Genomic DNA, 20,883 nt, shown 5'->3' on the forward strand with positions numbered 1-20,883 from the left:
CAACTCAAGAAACAATTAGTGAACTAAAAGAGAGTGCAGAAGAAAATAACAAATTGTCAGCAAAAAGAGACAAAAGGATGAAAAAAAAGCATATAAGACACAGGGCATAGAGTGAAAGGTTCTAACATTAGGGTAATTGGAGTTCCTGAGGAAGATGAGAATGGGCAGAAACAATAGTTGAAGAGACAAGGCAAAGAATTTTCTAAAACAACTGAAAGATGTTAACCTACAGATTTAAAAAGCACTCCAAACTCTGAAGAAAGAGAAATAAAGATGTGTAGGAACATCACAATAAAATAATAAAATACCTGAAAAGCAAACACAAAACAAAACAGGGGCGCCTGGGTGGTTTAGTTGGTCAAGTATCTGACCAGCTCAGGTCATGATCTTGCAGTTCGTGGGCTGGAGCCCCATGTCGGGCTGTGCTGACAGCTTGAAGCCTGAAGCCTGCTTTGGATTCTGTGTCTCCCTCTCTCTCTGCCCTTCCCCTGCTTACTCTCTCTCTCTTCTCTCTCTCTCTCTCTCTCTCTCTCAAAAATATATAAACATTAAAAACAAAAATTAAAACACACACATACAAACCCTCCAAAACAAAATCCAATTTAAAATGCAAAGATAGAGAAAAGAACAGATAATCTTGAAAAGGACAACTAAAATGACAGCAGACTTTGTAAAAAAAAAAATTAATAATAATAATAATAATAATGATGATGATGATGATGATGATGATAATGGAAGCCAGAAGACAATGGGACATTTCCTTAGTGATGGAAGAAATGATCTGCCAAACTAAAATCTTTATACAGTGAAATTGCCCTTCAAAAATGAAAACTGAGAAAACTTGTCATCTACAAACCAGCGTGAAAGAAAAATAAATGAAAAGGTAGATGTAGTTTAAATCAAGATAATGAATGAATTACTTAAAAAATGTCTTATGAGGTAAAAATACACATAAAATTAAAATCTAAGACAAAATGTCTAGAAGAGACTTTTGTTCAGGCCATAATGGAGTAACTGGTACTTCAGTAGTCCTCTTCCTATCATAAAACTACTATGTATAAAACAACTGTTTTCAGAGATTGGACAACACAGCAATGCAAAACTAATCACTGAAATAGGGAAAACGAATGAAGTGAGTCCAATGACTGTTCCATAGTTTTACAGGACGCTCTTTCTAGACTACAGCAAAGGGACAATAAATCTAAGAGATCACAGCAAGCTGAGGAAACTGATCAAGGCCAATAGAACTAGAATTTGAGAGCAAATTTGCAAGAAAGAGGAGCAATGAAGAGAAAACTCCATGACTCTGCACAGGACTGCCTTGAATTGATTGATGTTATGACTGAACTCCAAAACACCAGGCCAAAAAAAAAAAAAAAAATGTAGAGAAAAACTACTGAGGAGCTATACTGGACAATTCACAAAACAGAGAAAACTCATTAAATACCCTGTTAATTCAGTCAAAATCCAAACAAAGCCATGCCTTAGGAATAAGGATAAACTAGTGCTAAAGACTAATTTCTCTCAATCATAACAAAGCTTTAAAACAATCTTCTAAAGGATCAATATGTCACAATCCATATGTCAATTAAAAAGCATGCCAGAACAAAGTCCAAAATCCAAATACTCAATAATGTAACATTCGTAATATCCATATCTAATAAAAAATTGTCTGTACAAAGAAAGTAGGAAACATGATTCATACCTAAGACAAAAATATTTCAACAAAAAACAAATCCAGACGTAATAAAGATAATGGATTTAGCAGGCAGATTTTAAAACATTTTTTAACAAAATTTTATTTTTTACTAAATATGGGCAAAGATGTAAAGGGAAGTATGAACACAATTAGAAAAATGGGATGTTTTTAAAGACAATCAAATAGAATCTCTAGAGTAGAAAAACATAGTATCTGAAATAAAAAACATGACTAGAGGGGCTAAACATAACAGAAACTATCCATGAAGAACATAGGAAAAGAAGGTCTAAAAACAATGAACAGAACTTCAGTGGCCTGTGGGACAATAAATGGTCTAACATTTGTATGAATATAGTCTGAGAAAAATAAGGGAAAGAAAATATTTCAAGGCATAACTGTCAAAACTTTCCAGATTTCATGAAAAATTACAACCAAAAGAGCTAAATAAATCCCAAGCAAGAAAAGTGCAGAAAACTTCAACAAGGCACATCATAACCAAAATAAAAATTGATGATTAAGCAAACACCTTACAAGCAGTCAGAGAAAACACATCACACACAAGATAATAAGAATAAAACTGACTTCTTGTCAGTAACAAGCAAATCAGATGGCAATGCAACATTACCCTAAAACTACTCAGATAATACCCTAAAAACATGTAATTTTATATTCAGCAAAAACATCTTTCAAACATAAAGGCAAAATAAAATTTTTAGGAAAATAAAAGCTAAGAATCAAAACTCAACCACATCAGTAATTTCATAAAGTATAAATAAATGGTCTGAACACATTCATGAAAAGTAATAAATTACAGAAAAACTATAGTGAGGGAAGAGGGGAAAGCAAAACCCAACTATAAGATGTCTATAAGAAACACTGTATATAAAACCATAGACGACAAGCATAAAGACGGAAAAAGATATATCATGAAAATATTAATTATAAGAAAGCTGCTATAGATAAATTATACCAGGGAAGTTACTTCAGAAAATGGGATATTACCAGAGGTCAGAGGAATATTTCATGCTGATAAATAAAAGCTGAATCATCAAGAAAATGTAAAAATCCTGGGGCACCTGGGTGGCTCAGTTGGTTAGGTGACTGACTTCGGCTCAGGTCATGATCTCACAGCTCGTGAGTTTGAGCCCCGCGTCGGTCTCTGTGCTGACAGCTCAGAGCCTGGAACCTACTTCAGATTCTGTGTCTTCCCCTCTCTCTACCCGTCCCCTGCTCACGCTCTGTGTTTCTCTGTCTCTCAATAATAAATAAACGTTAAAAAAATTGAAAAAAAAAAAGAAAATGTAAAAATCCTAAGTGTATATGCAACTAATAACAGAGGTTCAAAATACAAAAACTGACAGAACTGGGCTGCCTGGGTGGCTCAGTCCATGATCTCACAGTTTGTGAGTTTTGAGCCCTGAATTGAGCTAGCTGCTGTCAGCATACAGCCTGCTTCAGATCCTGTCACCCTCTCTCTCGAAAATGAATAAACACTTAATAAAAACAAAACAAGAGCAAAAACTGACAGAACTAAAAGGAGACAGAAGCATTCACACTGTCGATAATTTTAACACTCATCTCCCAGGAAATCCTGGAACAATTATGTATAAAAGCAGTAATGATACAAAAATTTTGAACACTGTCAAATACCTTGGCTTGTTATTAATAAATATTGCATTCAACAATAGTAGAGCATACAATGTTTTCAAGTGTGTATGAAACATTCATGAAAACCATATGCTGAGCCATAAAACAAATCCTGGTAAGTTTAAAAGAACTTATATAGACTATGTTCTCTGACAACAATGGAATGAGATAAGAGTAATAACTTTAACAATAATACTAATATTAAAAGCTACTTTGAAAGAAAACACAGTCAGATATTAAACAGCACACTTCTACATAACCCATAAACAAGAAATCATGAAGGACATGAGAAAATATCTTGAACTAAATGATAATGAAAACTCAACATAAGCAAACGTGTGGGATACATCTCAAGCAGTTTATCAGAATTTATAGCTTTATATGCTGACATTAAACAAGAAGGAATGTTTAAAACCAATGGCCTAAGATTCTATTTTAAGAGGTCTGAAAAAGAGCAAAGTAATGTATAACAAGAGCAATATATAGACATCAAAAGTGAGTATATGCAGATGGGAGTTTGTTCTAGTGTCCCTGCATTAACTAAAAAGTGGTAAAAGTACTAATTTACTAAATTAGTAATAATGAAAATTATAATCTTGGGGTGCCTGGTGGCTCAGTCAGTTAAGTGTCCAGCTCTTGATTTCAGCTCTGGTCACGATCTCATGGTTCATGGGTTCGGGCCCTGTGCTGGGCTTTCTGCTGGCAGTGTGGAGCCAGCTTGGGACTCTCATATTCTCTCTCTCCTCCCCCCTCTCTGCTCCTCCCCCACTCACATGCTCTGTCTCTCTCCCTCAAAATAAATAAATATCCATTTAAAAAATAATAACTAAATAAAATAAAATTATAATCTCTAGTGTAATCACTAAGAGAACAGAAAAAGTATAAAATACCAAAGTAACAGTATGCAGAATACTGAATAGTAAACAATACTCAGTCAAATCAATTGAAAAAAAAAGTAAGAAAGGAGGAAGGGAAACAAAACCAAACCAAATAGGCAGGACCTATAGAGACCAATTTAATACACTGCATATTTAAACACAATCATATCAAAATTATATTTAACATAAATTGAATAAATGCACAAATTTAAAAACAAAGATTTTCACAATGGGGGGAAGAAAGTCCAAATGTATGTTTTTATATATAAAAAAAATCTAAAATACAAGGATAAATAAGGACAGTTCAAGGCAGATGAACATAAGGGAAGGGAAGCAAAAATAATGTAAAACACAGAGGTAGACAAACCATAAGAGACTCTTAAATACAGAGAACAAACTAAGGGTTGCTGGAGGAGTGCTGGGTGGGGTGATGGGCTAAATGGGCGAGGGGCATTTAGGAGGACACTTGTTGGGATGAGCACTGTTATATGTAAACGAATTACTAAATTCTATTCCTGAAAATAAATAAATAAAATTAAAGTTACTATTTTTGCATTCCCCCCAAAAGAGAGGTTCAAGGCAAAATATGAGCCATACAAACCACAGCCAAGTGGAAGATGATTTTACAATGATTTAAGACCAAAAAAAGTAGACTTAAAGGTAAAAAAGGTACTTTATATGTTCAGTTGACCAGAAAGATATAACATCTGTAAGTGTGCACTATGTAACAGTCTTGAAATATAAAAACACAGAATTATAGAACTGTAAGGAAAGTCATATCAATAATCACATTAGGTGTTTTTAATATACCTCTCTCCATAAATGAAGAAATAAATGCACAAAAGAGTACTGATATGGAAACAGGAGTATCATGATTAACCATGTTGACCTGACACACATAGAAATTCACATCCAACAACTTCCAAATATGTATTATTTTCAAATGTGAATAGTGTTTATGAAATCTCATTAATGTTAGGCTAACAAATAGTGAAAATATTTCAAAAGTTTAAGATTATACAGAGTATATTATTTCTGCATAGTGAAATTCAGTTAGATATTAATAAGAAAAAGAAAACCAGAAAAACTTCATGTTTTTGGATATAAAAAACTTCCCTTCAAGAGATGATATTTACAAATGACATATCTGATAAAGGGTTAGTATCCAAAATATGTAAAGAACTTGTAAAACTCAACACCCCAAAACAAATAATCCAATTTAAACATGGGCAAAAAACATTGTTCCAAAGAAAAATGAATAGACATTTTTCCAAAGTAGACACATAGATGGCCAAAAGACACATGAAAAGATGCTCAACATCACTCATCATTAGGAAAATACAAATCAAAACTATAATGACATCTCACCTCACACCTGTCAGAATGGCTAAAATCAACAACACAAACAACAGGTGTTGGCAAGGATGTAGAAAAAGGGAAATCCCCTTGCACTGCTGGTGGGAATACAAACTGGTGCAGTCACTCTGAAAAACAGTATGGAGGCTCCTCAAAAAGTTAAAATAGAACTCCTTATGGTCTAGCAAATTGCACTACTAGGTATATACCCAAAGAATACAAAAATACTAATTCAAAGGGATACATGCAGCCCGATATTTATAGCATTATCTAAAGTAGCCAAATTATGGAAATAGCATCCATCAACTCGTGAATGGATACAGAACAGTGGTCTACCTACCTACCTACCTACACATACAATAGAATACTATTAAGCCATAAAAAAGAATGAATATTGCCCTTTACAACAACATGGATGAAGCTAGAGAATATAATGCTCAGTGAAGTCAGAGAAAGATAGTATCATGATTTCACTCATATGTGAATCTAAGAAAGAAAACAGGGAAAGGAATACAGAGAGAGAGAGAGAGAGAGAGAGAGAGAGAGAGAGAGAGAGAGAGAGGCAAACCAAGAAACAGACTCTTAATGATAGGGAACAAACTAATGGTTACCAGAGGGAAGCTGGGTGGGGTGGAGGGTGAAATAGGTGATGGGGATTAAGAAGTACACTTGTGATGAGCACCAGTTGTTATATGGAAGTATTGAATCTCTATACTGTATACCTGAAACCAACATTGCATTGTATGTTACCTAACTGGAATTTTAAATAAAAATTTAAAAAAATAAAAAGAAGGAAACTTCCCTTCAAAATAATCCATTTAGAGGACATCATAATGAAAATTATAAGATAATTTAAGGTGACCTTTAACGAAAACATGAAATATCAGAATTGGGAGAATAAAATTAAAGGTGTGCTTAGAAGGAATTTTATGGCTTTAAATGTATGCAGTAAAATGTATGTATTAGAAAAAATAAAAACAAAAATCAATGATCTAAGCACCAGCACAAGATTACAAAATGTGCAATAATTAAACCCAAAGAATACAGTGTACAAAAAGAAAAAGAGCAGAAATTAATGAAAACATGCAAGAGAGGTGATCATCTAATTATCTTCAACATATTTGTATCTTCTTGATTTCAAGGGAGTATACTGACAACCCCCCCCCCCCCCCGCCACTCCCCATCGTTGACTGCATAAGTAAATACACCATTTGTGCATCTTACAACTTTAATCACTATTTTTCTGGAGTTAAAGAAATTATCTGCCTAACTACAACCAAAAGGCTTGGCTTTTAATGGGGAGAGGGGAGGGGGGAGGGGGGAGGAAAGAATACAGGACTTCGGATAAGCTTGTGAAGTGGGGAATTAATATGCAACTTTGTATCATGGTAAGAAACTGGAAGGTCTAATACCCTCAAATACAGGGAACAAAAGGGGCTGACGGTCTCTACTTGAGCTCTGAGTTAAAAACAGTTTCCTAAGTATTTCACAACTAGCCTGCTCCACAGCCTCCATAGGTTTGGTTTTATTACAACAGTCATCAGAAAATTTCCAATAAGGAAACTAACATAAAATCAATTTAGACAGCTTTTCTTTTCAGGTCACTGGCAAATGCAAATAAGAAGTGAAGAAATAAACTCTCCATCCAATCTATACAAAAATCCCACAGAAAAGTCTGCTAAAGTTTATAAACTAACATTGTAAAACAAAGGAATAATCCGCCATGAATCAGAGTGACTAGAATGAGTTGCAAGAGGCTTAAGTATTAGAACTGTCAGGTGTGTGTGTTTGTACACATACATTTAATATTTGATCTACATTTTATATATGTATATATTTAATTTGTACATAATTTGAATATTAATACAATATATTTTAAATATACATTATTTGAATTATTAAAAGCATAAAAGACCAAAAGGGCGAATTTGAAAAAATATAAAGAAAAGTTCTAGAAATTAAAACACAGACACTAGGGGCGCCTGAGTAGCTCGGTTGGTTAAGTGTCCAACCTTGGCTCAGGTCATGATCTCACAGTCTGTGAGTTTGTGCCCCACGTCAGGCTGTGCGGTAACAGCTCAGAGCCTGGAGCCTGCCTCAGATTCTGTTGTCTCTTTTTCTCCTCTGCCCCCTCCCAACTCGTGTTCTGTCTGTCTCTCTCTCTAAACAAAATATTAAAAAAAAATTAAAAACACAGACACTGAAATAAAATTTAACAAGTAAATCAAGTAAAATATTAGATACAGCTGAAGAGTGACTAAGTGAACTGAAAAACAACCCTAAGGAAATTAGCTAGAATACTGCTCAGAATCTAGGTATTCTCAGATTTATTGCTGTTGTTATAGATTTATCATGTTCAGAAATCAATGTATAATAAAAACAGAACTTTATTTATTTGCTATTCTAAAGCATTTTTTACTCAATCACAACTTTGCATGGGTATCTGTATGTATTATACTAAGGATTGAAGTATAAATAGTATCTATACAAAATGAGCAGCCATTGATCCTTGGCACTTGGCAACATGTACTTCAAAGGCTCAATATTTTAATTTATGTGTTACCTTAACAAAATCTCTATCAGTCTTCTCCTTCCATTCTTCACCAAATACAGTAGAAAAGGATCCTAAAGCTAAAAGAATAAATAGTATATTCAGTAAAATGGAATTATTCTTTCACTTACTTCCTTAGTATGTAGGTTTAGAAAAAACAGCAAAAGTACATTTACGTATCTTCTTCACTAAAAACTACTTCATAGTAAATGATAGAAAGTCATGATAATCTCTTCTGAAATACAGTTTTTTAAATTACAGAATTTAAAGAAAACTTATCTTTCTACAAACTAAAAATATACAACTCATTTTTATAGTATTTATGCAGACAATGTAGAAAAGTAGAATACTGTAACAGTTACTCTGCATTAGGTTTAATTTGTAGAGGAGAAAAAAAAAAGTAAAACTAATGCTATTGCTATTAGGTTGCCAGAATTTTTAAATTTAAAATTTTTATATTAATTTCAAAAGTGATTGGGTAATAAATATTTCAAATAGGATAAGGCATTCTTTGGAAGTAATTCCCACAAATAAAATCTCCCCTAAGAAACATACTCAGTACTATAGTTTCTCTACATTTGATAAAGTTGTTTTAGAAGAAAAATCAAATCATGCATTTCAAAACCTTCTTAATAACACCCAACCCTTCAGGTTTAGGCATATAAGAAGATGTTATATCATTTTATTTCTCCTTTATGTTGCTAGCTCATATTATTATCAGTTATGGGAACAGACAATAAAAGCAGTGTGATACAAATGTCTGAAATGTGGGACAATAATAAGCATTAAGCCTTTAAAAATTAGGGAAATGTTTTTGGGGCATCTGGATGGCTCAGCCAGTTGAGCGTCTGACTCTTGGTTTTGGCTCAGGTCATGATTTCATAGTTTCGTGAGTTTGAGGCCCATATTGGGCTCTAGGTTGGCAGCACACAGCCTGTTTGGAATTCTCTCTCTCCCTCTTTCCCACTTGCGCTGTCTCTGTCTCCCTCAAAATAAACAAACTAAAAAAATTTAAAAAAAAAGGGAAGTGCTTTTATCAACCCTGAGATTAATTCTTTAATGAAAGCTACTGCTTTTGGAACACAGAAAGAAAACTATATAGTGGCAATAGTTAACAGAAAAGCTAGTTTTGTGAACACAATTCTTTAAAAAACAAAAGTAAGCATCCTTAATGGATATGTTGTGATCAGCATATACATTTTCTGTTGTAAAAAGATTTATTGAATCTTTGCATTCTTATTATGCCTTAGACCTAACATTTCCTTAATAGTGAGTTAAGCAAAAGTTTGTTAAGTATTTAGAGTAAGAATTTTCATTTAAACCTACTAAAGAGGATGAAGAATAAATTTTAACATAAGTTTATCAATTAATTTCAATATTGATAATAGGGTCATGAAGAAATAACAGATGTGAAAGTTTTTAATAAGTAAATAAACTACAATGACCTAAGGAAGAATTTCATAAAATATCACACTTACATATAAAATAGCCACTTAATTAGAAAAATGAAGCCCACATACCACTAAAGAGAAATAAGATTTTGTTTGTCCTGAAAAAACCTTATAAAGAAAAACTTCACTGGGAAAGGAATACTAGATGGAAATATAAGATGGAAAAATTACATTTTGTCAAATAGAATTTTTATTATATTCTTCAAACATACCAAAAATATAAACATTCTACGTTTTCTAAAGGAAGTGTCATGTATATTTATCTCTTATTAAAATCCCATGCCCTAAAAATAAATCAAACTGCTCAAAAGCCTAACCAAATCAAATATATTCATAATCCTCAGAGATCTAATGTAAAATCACTGCTTTAAGTATAGTGTCTTCATAAAGTCCCCAAGTACTCTGAACTCTAAACTTCTGACTGTTGGTATGATAGTAATATTCCTTAAATATCATTTGCTAGATTATTAGTTTTTGATTGCTATACTGCATAAGATAAATAAAAGTGACTAAAAAATGCATGAAGATAAACTAGGTCTGAAGAATGTCAGACCTCAGTAAAGCAAAACTGGTAAGATAACTTTTGTTGTATATACACATGTAATCCTATTCATTGATTAAATGGTCAAGATGTCACTAAAATTATTCTGGTTTGAGAATATTTTTTCTAAAAACTTCATTTTTAGGTTTCTAAATGTGAAAAATTTAAACTTTATTCCATTTAAATGCTGAAATGTCCTTAAAAGACCAAAACAAAATATTAGGAACCATAAAACATGAAAGTGAGACAGAAATCCACCAAATTTATATCTCCAAAGCTACAATTCAAACTGAGAAGTACTTTGTTCCTCCCTCATATAACCAGCAAGACTTTCAGGCAGGGTAAAAAACTAATTTCACTTTTGTTTAAACATTTCAAAATTGCCTTCATACAACCTTAAGTACCTGACAAATTCTAAGGTATCATACTACTTACTTACTCCCAAATAAAATTATGTTTGAAAAGTATACTACTTGACCCAAATTGCAGAAAAATGAACTTATTTGCAAACATGTTACTATTTAAGGATAAAACAATAATAGTCACAAATCTATAAAATACTATAAGAAATTCTCTCTCAAACTGTGTCTACTGTGCTATACATAGTGCCGATATGATAAAATAATTTCAATATATCAATACCTTACCTTTTTTTTTTTTTCCTCATGTATCTGAGTTGTTGGGAAAGACATTATGCAAAGTTTGGTCTTGAACAGCTGAGTCCCTTCCCGAGGGGATAAATTAAATCCCTCTCTCCACGTAACTATGTGCACCCAGAATTTCCTTTTGATTCATGCTATCTACCCTATTTGGGATTACCCCCATACCTTACCCATTAGTAGTTTATACTGCTGGCAAAAGAGGTTACAATGGAGTTCAAATAGAAGGAGGGTTGAGAAGAAAAAATTTTACATCAATAACATTCAGCCAACATAGATATTTTAAAAAGAAAAACCATGAGTGGAAAAATTTCGAAACATATTTTCTAAATCTCTATTAAACTACAATTAGAGAAATGAGCAATTTAGTCTTAAGAGTAACCTAGATTTATAGAACATATATAATTTAACTTATGAAAATCTTTGGTGAGCAAATCCTATAAGTAAAAAGGACATGGAATATTTGGTAACTCTTATTTTATTTAGGCAGCAAATTTAATTACATTGACCTAAACTTTTAACTAAAAATAATAACACACACTGCAAAAAAAAAATTTCTTGCAGGTCCCAGTCTTTTCTATCAGGATTTTGTATCAAACAATCTTCTAACATCAAGAAACCCATATTATTACTCTAAGAAAAACCCAGGATTTTTATTGCAAAAGTTCTAGTGAGGTAATTACTATTCAAATATTTAAAGTTAAAAAAACAAATATTCATTTTCTTAAATAGCACATTTAATATAATAAAAGCAAATAAAGAATGCTATTATACTAATAAAAAGTACTTTTCTCCTTAAAAACCTTTTTAAAAATCCTTAAGACCTTTATAGACTGATCATACAATAGGTTCAGCTTAAAACTTACTGTCATCAAACACCCCAGCATTAGCAAGTAATAAAGTGATGATTTTAGGGTCTTTTTCGAGTTGCATGACGTGCTTGCTTTCATTTGATAGAAGAGTGCATACATTAATAGCAAAGTCCACTTCATTTGGGAGTCCAGATAACAGTGAAAGCACCAATTTATTATAATCATTTGGCGAATTGAAGTCCATAGATAGCCCATAACTTTGACGCAGATAATCTAAGACAAAAGCAAAAACACCTTAAGTATATCAAGGATTAGAAACCATTGTGGTTAATATCTTGCAAACACAAGACAGAGGCTTGTTTTCTTTTATGAAATTTAAATTGAGTAGAAGGTTAAAGAGTTCAACTTCCTAAACTTAAGTGAAAATTACATTCTTCAAAAAGTATTAAAATACAAAAAATGTACTATATCCTCTTGGATATCATTACCAAATTATTATTGTATCATTATTTAAATTTACCTACTCAGTACTTTTTACTCCTGCACTTCAAGAATCTATTTCTAATTCTTATACACTACCTAAGCCAGGGACACTGATTCTTTTGAAATTTTGACAATATCATGATTTTAGACACATTGTCTACCTTCTTTACCTAACTATAGGAGAATTATTACTTTTTTGGTCAGATTTATCACAATAATTAACACAGTAAAATTCATGCTTTTTAGTTCTATGAGTTTTGACAAATGAAGTCTTTTAACCACAACCACAATGAAGATACAGAATATTGCCATCACCCACAAAAGTTTCTTTATGCTCTTTTGCAGTTAAGCCCCTCTTCTAACCACAGACAACCACTGATCTACTTCCTGTTCCTATACATTTTTATTTCAAAATTCCAAATAAATGGAATTATATAGTATGTAATCTTTTATGTCTGACTTCATTCATTTAGCAAAATGCTTTTGAGATTAATATCCATATTGAGGTATATATTAGTAGTCTGTTTTTAATGCTATAGTGTGGGCATAACACAATTTGTTTATTCATTCCCTAGTTGAATGACATTTGAACTGTTTTCAGTTTTTGGCACTTATGAATACAGTTGCTATAAACATTCACATATTCGTACAGAAATATTTTTTCACTTCTCTTGCATTGCTGGGCCATATATAAGTGTATGTTTAACTTGGTAAGAAACTGTGAAGCTGCTTCCAAAGTGGCTTATAACATCTTGCATTTCCAGAAGCAATCCAGAGTCCTGTTGCTCTGCATCCCTGTCAGCATTTTAATATCGTCAGTTTTAAATAATCTGAATGTGAGTTATTTATCAAGTATTTGTTTTATATTTTTTCCCAAACAGTGGCCTATCTTTTCAGTTTCTTAACAGTGTCTTTGAAGAGTGTAAGTTCTTCATTTTGATGAAGTGTGATTTATAACTTTTTACATTTATGGTTCACGATTTTGTATCCTAAGAAATCTTTGCCTAATCCAAGGTAACTAAGATTTTCTGTAGGACAATTAATTCAAAACATCTTCAAAACTTTGAAGGTAGGAAAGATGGACTTACAGTAACATATAATCATAATATATAAGAAAATGTCAGTTTAGGCCTTGGTAGCTATGTCCTCAGACATATGCTCCAAATACATTTTCACATAAAGATATTAACTAGTTAATGGGAAGAGGTAAGAAAACAAGAAATAGAAAACTTCCAGATGAGACATTTCAGAAACACATGAATTTTTTAAAGGATTTTTTTTCAACCTTGCTAAATGAAATGCAAATAGAAATCTATTGTCATAACATGCCACAGAAGAAAATCATATAGGTAAGAAATTTCTTTATTTCCCACTGTAGACAGCTGAGGCAGCACCTCTTCAATTCTAAAATATTCTAGGAATTTCTCCAATAATATAATAGCAAAGAAGGGCCACAACAGAGTTACAGATTACTATGACAGATTCTTTACAATATTTAAAATTGAATAATACATTGTTTATTTTCTACAATCCTGATAAATGAAATTTCTAATAACAACATAAGATAAACATAAAATCTGGAGAAAAGGTAACAAAACTTCTGTGAATATAGGAACAGATTAAGCTATTCCTGTCATACACTGGAATTGATGATGAGATGCCAAGTTTTAGGAATAGTTTTTAGCTTCCATGCAACTTTCGGGCAAATCTCTTGAATAGAAAAGAATTAGGAACCCAACTCAACATCTGTCACAGTCTTGTTTATGTGCTTTCAATATGACCTCAGAATTGTTGGCGTTTGCTACTGGACAATGACAGATGCTGACACTCAATTCTGTTCATCCTTACCTGAGTGACTTTGTCAAACACATCTCCAAATAAAATAAAATAAAAAAATATGATATTAACAAAAGTCCTTTAATTGTATCAGGCTTGGTAAAGATTTCTAACATAATGTAGGAGAAAATGTTTCTAAGATTTTAAGATCTTCTCTCCCTTCCCTTCCCCAAGGAAATAGGATTTGAACAGCTATAATTTTATAATTGATATAGGATTAGAAGTTTATTTTCAACATTCTTGACTCAAAGTTTACACAAACAGATCACTGCTGACAAACTTATAACAAGTATAAGTAAAACTGCACTCCATATCAAATGTCCTAGGGCTACGGCCAATTGAAATTTCTTAATTCAAAATATTGTTTAAGAATAGCTTTTTTAGGGGCGCCTGGGTGGCGCAGTCGGTTAAGCGTCCGACTTCAGCCAGGTCACGATCTCGTGCTCCGTGAGTTTGAGCCCCGCGTCGGGCTCTGGGCTGATGGCTCAGAGCCTGGAGCCTGTTTCCGATTCTGTGTCTCCCTCTCTCTCTGCCCCTCCCCCGTTCATGCTCTGTCTCTCTCTGTCCCCAAAATAAATAAACGTTGAAAAAAAAAAAATTTAAAAAAAAAAAAAAAAAAAAGAATAGCTTTTTTAAATATCAACAATTTAAGTGTCTCTAGATAAATATATTGATCCAAATACATTTGTCCAAACCTACATAGAAAGTACGGCCGTATGATCAAAGAGGTAGACACAAATCTTCTATAGGTTCTAACTAAAATTTCCTAGAGATTCTTAATCTACCAGTAGGTAATTTTAATTTGGTCTTTACTTAAAACACACCGATACAAACACAAATAGACAGCTATGAAGCTTACTCTATTTACCTTAATGACACTTGAAAAGAATCTTAAAAGAATTTGTTTGTATAATGATAATTGTGTTAATTTTCAGAACACTGTCATAATGTTGCTATGCCTACTCCTAAAAACAACACCTTCAAATTCATAAATGCTGCCCTGAAATACTATCTCTTTTCAGTTTGAATTAGGTATGTTGTAGTTTGATGTTCCCTAGCAATTCTTACTTCCTTTCCTTTCCTGAGTCCCCAGTCTTGATTTTGTCAAATATGCTACATGTTACATAACTACTCAGATTCTACTTTTAAAAGAGACAACACATATATGACAGCATATCAGAAAGAAGTTATTTTAACGAAGTTAAGCAATTCTGTCATTCCCTTAACTTGTATAGATCTATCAATGGCTTTCCCTAGGCTTCTGAAATACCAGAAATATTTCACATCTTTTTTTCTTGGGGTCATTAGTTTAACTAGGAGAGGAAAAAAAAGAAAAAGAAACACCAGATCCAGAAAAAAATTCATTTTAAACAAGAACAAAAGTAGAAATGGGTCAATACGGGTAGCTGTAAAAGCAGACACCAAACTCTATTTAAGTTACAAGAATGGACAGTTCTGCTATTGCTGTAATATAGGAACCACGCAGTTATATACAGTTGAAATGGTCTTAAAGGTCATTAATATAATGTCTCATTCAATGTAGGAATACCCTTTATAGTAGCCTTGAATAAAATAATGGTCATTAGCCCTTTTTAGGAATAGAGAGTATATTACCTAACAAGTCACCCCATTTTATCAGCTTAAAGTATTTTCAAGATTTTCTACATGGTGACTTAAAATATTCTCCTTTAAACTTGGCTCTTGAGGTAATTAACTACTTAATAAACATAAAGTGAGGTTTGGTTTGTACTCATCACCACCAAACCCTGCCCCCATTATACAAAAGCATCATAATGATGAAGCCTCTTCTAATAATGATCAGATTCTAGAAGATTCTGTGTCTTACTGAACAGGGAAGAAATACAGAGTGAAATTCAACATGAAAGAATATTAGAAAATAGATAATGGAAAATAAAATTAGTGATACTGACACAATGAGAGAGCTTAATGATTATCTAGAAGAGACTGGGACTAGCACTAATGAAGAAAATAAATATCTAAAAAACTGTGTACTTTGTCAATAAAATACCCTTGAAAAAAAATACCTCCTCTTTTTTTAGGCCAAATGTTGGTGACTGAAGAAAAGAGATGCTTCATCTCTTCAGAGTTCTTTTCCTAGTCATCACGGTCCCAACACCCAAACTCCAAATACTGGAACCCCCATCTACTCTGACTTAATAACCTCTTTCTTAGACCTTCAACCTGATTATTTCCAATTTGAGTCCTGCTCTTTTTAGCCGCAGATTCCTTTATAGCCATTTTAAGAATGACTTAAATGGAAAAAAAAAATCTTATCCTTGGTACCATGGAAAAAAATACATAGTTAGAAATATTTCTGAGGAATTCTGAGACTGGAAATTACAGTAATTGTAGAAAATCTAGTAGACGCTATCTGAGTATTCTTGGCCTTCCTAATCCTAGGAACTTCTCATTTTCGTGACTATTCAGATTAAAGTGACCATTAGTCGAAAAGGAAAAAAAAAAGGAAAAAACTTCACTTGAAAGTATGGGTATTTCTAATTCTGAAAATTCCTGCAACTAAAAATCTTATACAGCCTATTACAGAAAGGACCCTTATATCAATTAGATGTGGATCTTTGAAAGTTGCACATGCAAAGTAAAGGATTAATTCATTGGATCATGTCTATTTTCCTAATTCAAAACTGTACAATTTCCAATGATATTTACCTGATACACTGTGTTGCTGGTAATTGTAGGAAGATGGAATTGCACCAATAGGAAGCTGTGGCTTTGGATTGCCTGGTGGTACCTCATCATCATCCTCCCCAAAATGATGAACTTTCTCGTATTTTTCTAGGTAACTGAAATAGAAAAACACAGCAGAGTTTTACAAATAGGTTTACATCTTATTTTTTAACTCCTACCTACCACATGATCTGCTTTCCTTCCCTAGAGGCCCTAAATTAAAAAAAAAAAAAAAAAAGATACCACAAGCCTCTTAGATTAAACAGTCACATCAACTGTGATACTACAGACAAACTCAATGCAATCGTTCTAAAGTGTTTTTATATTTTCTCCCTGGTGCTCTAGTGGCTAGGATTTAAAAAAAAAAAAAAAAAAAAAAAAGTGTTTTTATATTTTCAGAAAAGACCACTCCACTACTCAAATAAAAATACAAAAGTAGGTAATATCAAAGGACAAACACATGTACATGAATGGGAGAACATATCATTTACCAATTAAAAAAAAAAATTAACCACGGTCATTTAAAAGCCAAGAGAAAATGAGAAGATTCTCTAACCGTGGTCTCCCCTAATCTCACTCACCAGAGATAATCACTAACCAGGTTCACGTGGTTACTGGAGTATATTTTCTGTGCAAAATTTTATTTAACAGTATGTTTTAGAGATCTAAGTATGTCAATACATTAGTACTACTTCAGTTTTTTCTTAACAGCTGTATAATATTTGATCCTCTTCATATATCATAACCTAATTAGATCTCTAGTGATACATTTAGCTACTTTCAGTTTGTTTTCTGCTATTACAAATCATGCAGCAGGAATAAGCTTAATCTGTTTGAATTTTTTTTGTGCAAATTTGTTTGAATATTTTCCTCTAGATAGGCATTGGAAACGGTATGCCCATTCTAAATAAATTCCCATCTAAAAGTGATGGCCTAATATATTTTAACTAACTTATAAGATAGTTCCTGTATCCCCTGCTATATTATCATTACTGGGTATGATTAATCCTCTTGATGTTAATTAGAATTAAATTTCCAAAATTCTCAATCTATCATCACCTACCAGTTTATAATAAGATTCCCAGGTAAGCTTTTTAAATGGGGAAACAATTGGTCAAACCCCTGCCAAATACAATGCTGCAGCTAACAAACTTGCTACTGTACTTCACAAATAAGGTGAACTGATTAATACAGTAACTTAAATTTACTACAGAAAAGTTCTAGATGTGATTATTTTATGGATCACCCCTTTTACCATTCCTGATCCAAGCAGATACTAAGTTCATTAGTAGACATTTTCAAAGTCCTATAGCTACCTACCCTTTGCTTTTTAGTTACAGACAGCTGAGATGAGGAAGGGGATTATCAATGAAGATATAGGATGATCTCAGAAGTATTATTTTGAGTACCAAAACTTAACTTTCAAGGTGGGATAAATGGAAACTATAATTTTACAAATATGAAACACGGAAAATCATTACCATTCCTTATTTTCCCCTTTCAGTCTTATAAGGCACAGTAATTCACATCTTTGAGCCTGAAAAGGAATTAAAATGTCCCTTCCCTTTCCTTCTAAGTTCCCCATATAAGCTCAATTTGAACAAGAACTCGTTCCTAGCTGGCACTTTGATAACTAATGGATCCAACACTTTTCTGCTGGAGATACAGCCGACTAAAGCAGAGACGTGTGTGCAGATACAACCCTTGGGCATTGAGAAGAGTATGCAGCTGCATACATTTCATCCTGACCCTGGGGATGTCCGCGGCAGATAGATTTACAGTCTAAAAACATAAAACAAAAGGATGATTAAAAAGAAGCAGTCTCTCTCCAGGACAGACCCACAATGGACTTAAATAGGTAAATAAATCAAGCCTATTCTTTTTGAATTTTTAATGCAGATATCATAAAAAGAAGAGTATATATAAATTTAGACACAAACAGCTGTTCAAAAATTATGTGACATATTTTCTGCAAATGATTATCTACACTCAGGTAATAGTATTGATAGAGGTATTTTAGAGAGTATAGTCTTTCAGAATTGATTGAACCCTTTGTGGAATGGTTAAACACAAACTCAAATATCTTCATTAAATAATTTTTATCTAACTATAATCAAAATAACAATAAAGATGTAGAATTTTTTAAGTTTATTTTGAGAGAGAGAGAGAGAGAGAGAGAGAGAGCACAAGCAGGGGAAAGGCAGAGAGAGACGGAGAGAGAGAATCTAAGCAGGCTCGGCACAAAGCTCGATCCCGCAAGTGACCTTGAGATTCCATGGGGCTCGATTCCATGAATTCTGAGATCATGACCTCAGCTGAAATCAAGAGTTGGATGCTCAACCAACTGAGCCACCCAGGCACCCCACAGACAAAGAATTTTAAGATCAAAATCTTCCATTAATATGTTTAAGATACTCTTTATAAATCTGTTATAACTGAACACAGCAGATTTGAAATTTGGGCTTGTTTTTTTTTACCCAAACTGTGGTGCAAGCTAGGAGTGCCTGACAACAACACAAGCACTATATACTCATAATAAATGGTGTATTCTATCCATAAAACCTTTTATAACTCAAATTTTCTTAAAATGTTAAAAATATGACCTCTGTCTGGTCCCTCGACACATTCCTCCAGATTCTTTTTTTTTTTTTTTTTTTCAACGTTTATTTATTTTTGGGACAGAGAGAGACAGAGCATGAACGGGGGAGGGGCAGAGAGAGAGGGAGACACAGAATCGGAAACAGGCTCCAGGCTCTGAGCCATCAGCCCAGAGCCCGACGCGGGGCTCAAACTCACGGACCGCGAGATCGTGACCTGGCTGAAGTCGGACGCTTAACCGACTGCGCCGCCCAGGTGCCCCCCAGATTCTTTATATAATTTCAATCCCCAAAAATCTGTGCTTTAGGCAAGTTGTTATGATTTTTGAAATTTTTATTTTCCTGGCTTGAGGGCCAGTACTTGTTCTCACTGTTATGATTAAATATTTCCAACTAAAACTCAACCTCTCTTAGTTCAACCAAGGTTTTGGCACCCAGTTTTGATCTCTTGTCTCTCACAATAAACAAGCACAAAGTCTTTTGGCTTTTCAAAGAGTTATATACTTCTAAAAAGTAAAAAGTAGTAACAGATAAGAGAAAGCTGCTAAAATACAGAGTTACATTTCAAAGTCTAAGTTTTCTAATTTAATTCTCTATCATGACTTAGAGCTTATACACTAACAGATATTTTGTGTTCACTCATTAAACTATAAATGCTAGACTGCACATTTCACTCTCTTTCTTCTCAAACTCAATGACATCACTTTGAATAGTTAATATATGAATCAAACCAGTATTTACTCCATTTCTATGGTAATCTGCCTAGCACACTACATATTTTGTTTAAGTTTATTTATTTATTTATTTTGAGAGACAGAGAGAGAGCACATGAGCTGAGGAAGGCCAGAGAGAGAGACAGAGTGAGAGAGAAAGAGAGGGAGAGAGAATCTCAAGCAGTCTCCACACTCAGTGCAGAGTGCCATGCAGGGCTTGAACTCACGAACCGTGAGATCATGCCCTGAGCAGAAATCAAGAGGGGGACACTTAAGCAACTGAGCCACCCAGGTGCCCATACACTACATATTTAACTCAAGACTGGTACAATATTGAAATCCAGATAGGAAAAGATTCAACTGGGATGAGTTTTATCTTCTTTTTCTTCAACTTGGCATTAATTTATTTTATAGTAGATTCTATATCACAGGTTACAGACTCAGAGGAAGGCAAATATGAAAAGTTGGCATTTAATACAGAAATTGTTTTAAATGGCACTGTTAATTAAAAGCCTTAATAAGTGTGACCAATCCCAATACAATGCAGGGGGGAGTGTTAAGAGTCCATTTAATATAGCATCAAATAAGAGCACCTAGGTGGCTCAGTCAGTTGAGTGTCCATCTCTTGATTTCATCTCAGGTTGTGATCCCAGGGTTGTGGGACTGAGCTGCGCCTTGAGCTCCATGCTAAGTGTGAATTCTGGTTAAAATTCTCTCTCTCTTTTTTTCTCCCCATTCTCTGCCCCTCTCTCCTGTTCCTGCCCTCTCTCTCTTAAAAAACAAAAACAACAACAAAAAACCCCGCATCAAATAATATGCATGGCTTTATCATGAATGTGGGAAAATTTAACCTCTTGCAATATTTGACAGATTAAGTACATTAAAAAAATAAATTAGGTTTACAAGATTTGAGTATAATCGCCACTAAGATTGATTTATTAGACATACAATGAT

The 20,883-nt window shown here is 33.3% G+C and overlaps 1 protein-coding gene across 3 annotated transcripts in view; it reads right to left on the minus strand.

The window, feature by feature from the left end:
- Window positions 1-20,883, minus strand: part of ARID2 (AT-rich interaction domain 2) — a 172,421-nt gene that overhangs the window by 63,551 nt on the left and 87,987 nt on the right. For all 3 annotated transcript variants that reach the window (XM_086713597.1, XM_086713596.1, XM_086713598.1), the window contains exons 4-6: window positions 16,602-16,735; window positions 11,649-11,867; window positions 8,144-8,211 (exon numbers count right to left, since the gene is read on the minus strand). In XM_086713597.1, the coding sequence (XP_086569723.1) occupies window positions 8,144-8,211; window positions 11,649-11,867; window positions 16,602-16,735 (421 nt within the window). The remainder of the gene's footprint in view (window positions 1-8,143; window positions 8,212-11,648; window positions 11,868-16,601; window positions 16,736-20,883) is intronic.

This window comes from Puma concolor, chromosome B4 (genome assembly GCF_028749965.1).
Source record: "Puma concolor isolate L17-30 chromosome B4, mPumCon1.1.hap2, whole genome shotgun sequence".
Classification (NCBI taxonomy): Eukaryota; Metazoa; Chordata; class Mammalia; order Carnivora; family Felidae; genus Puma; species Puma concolor.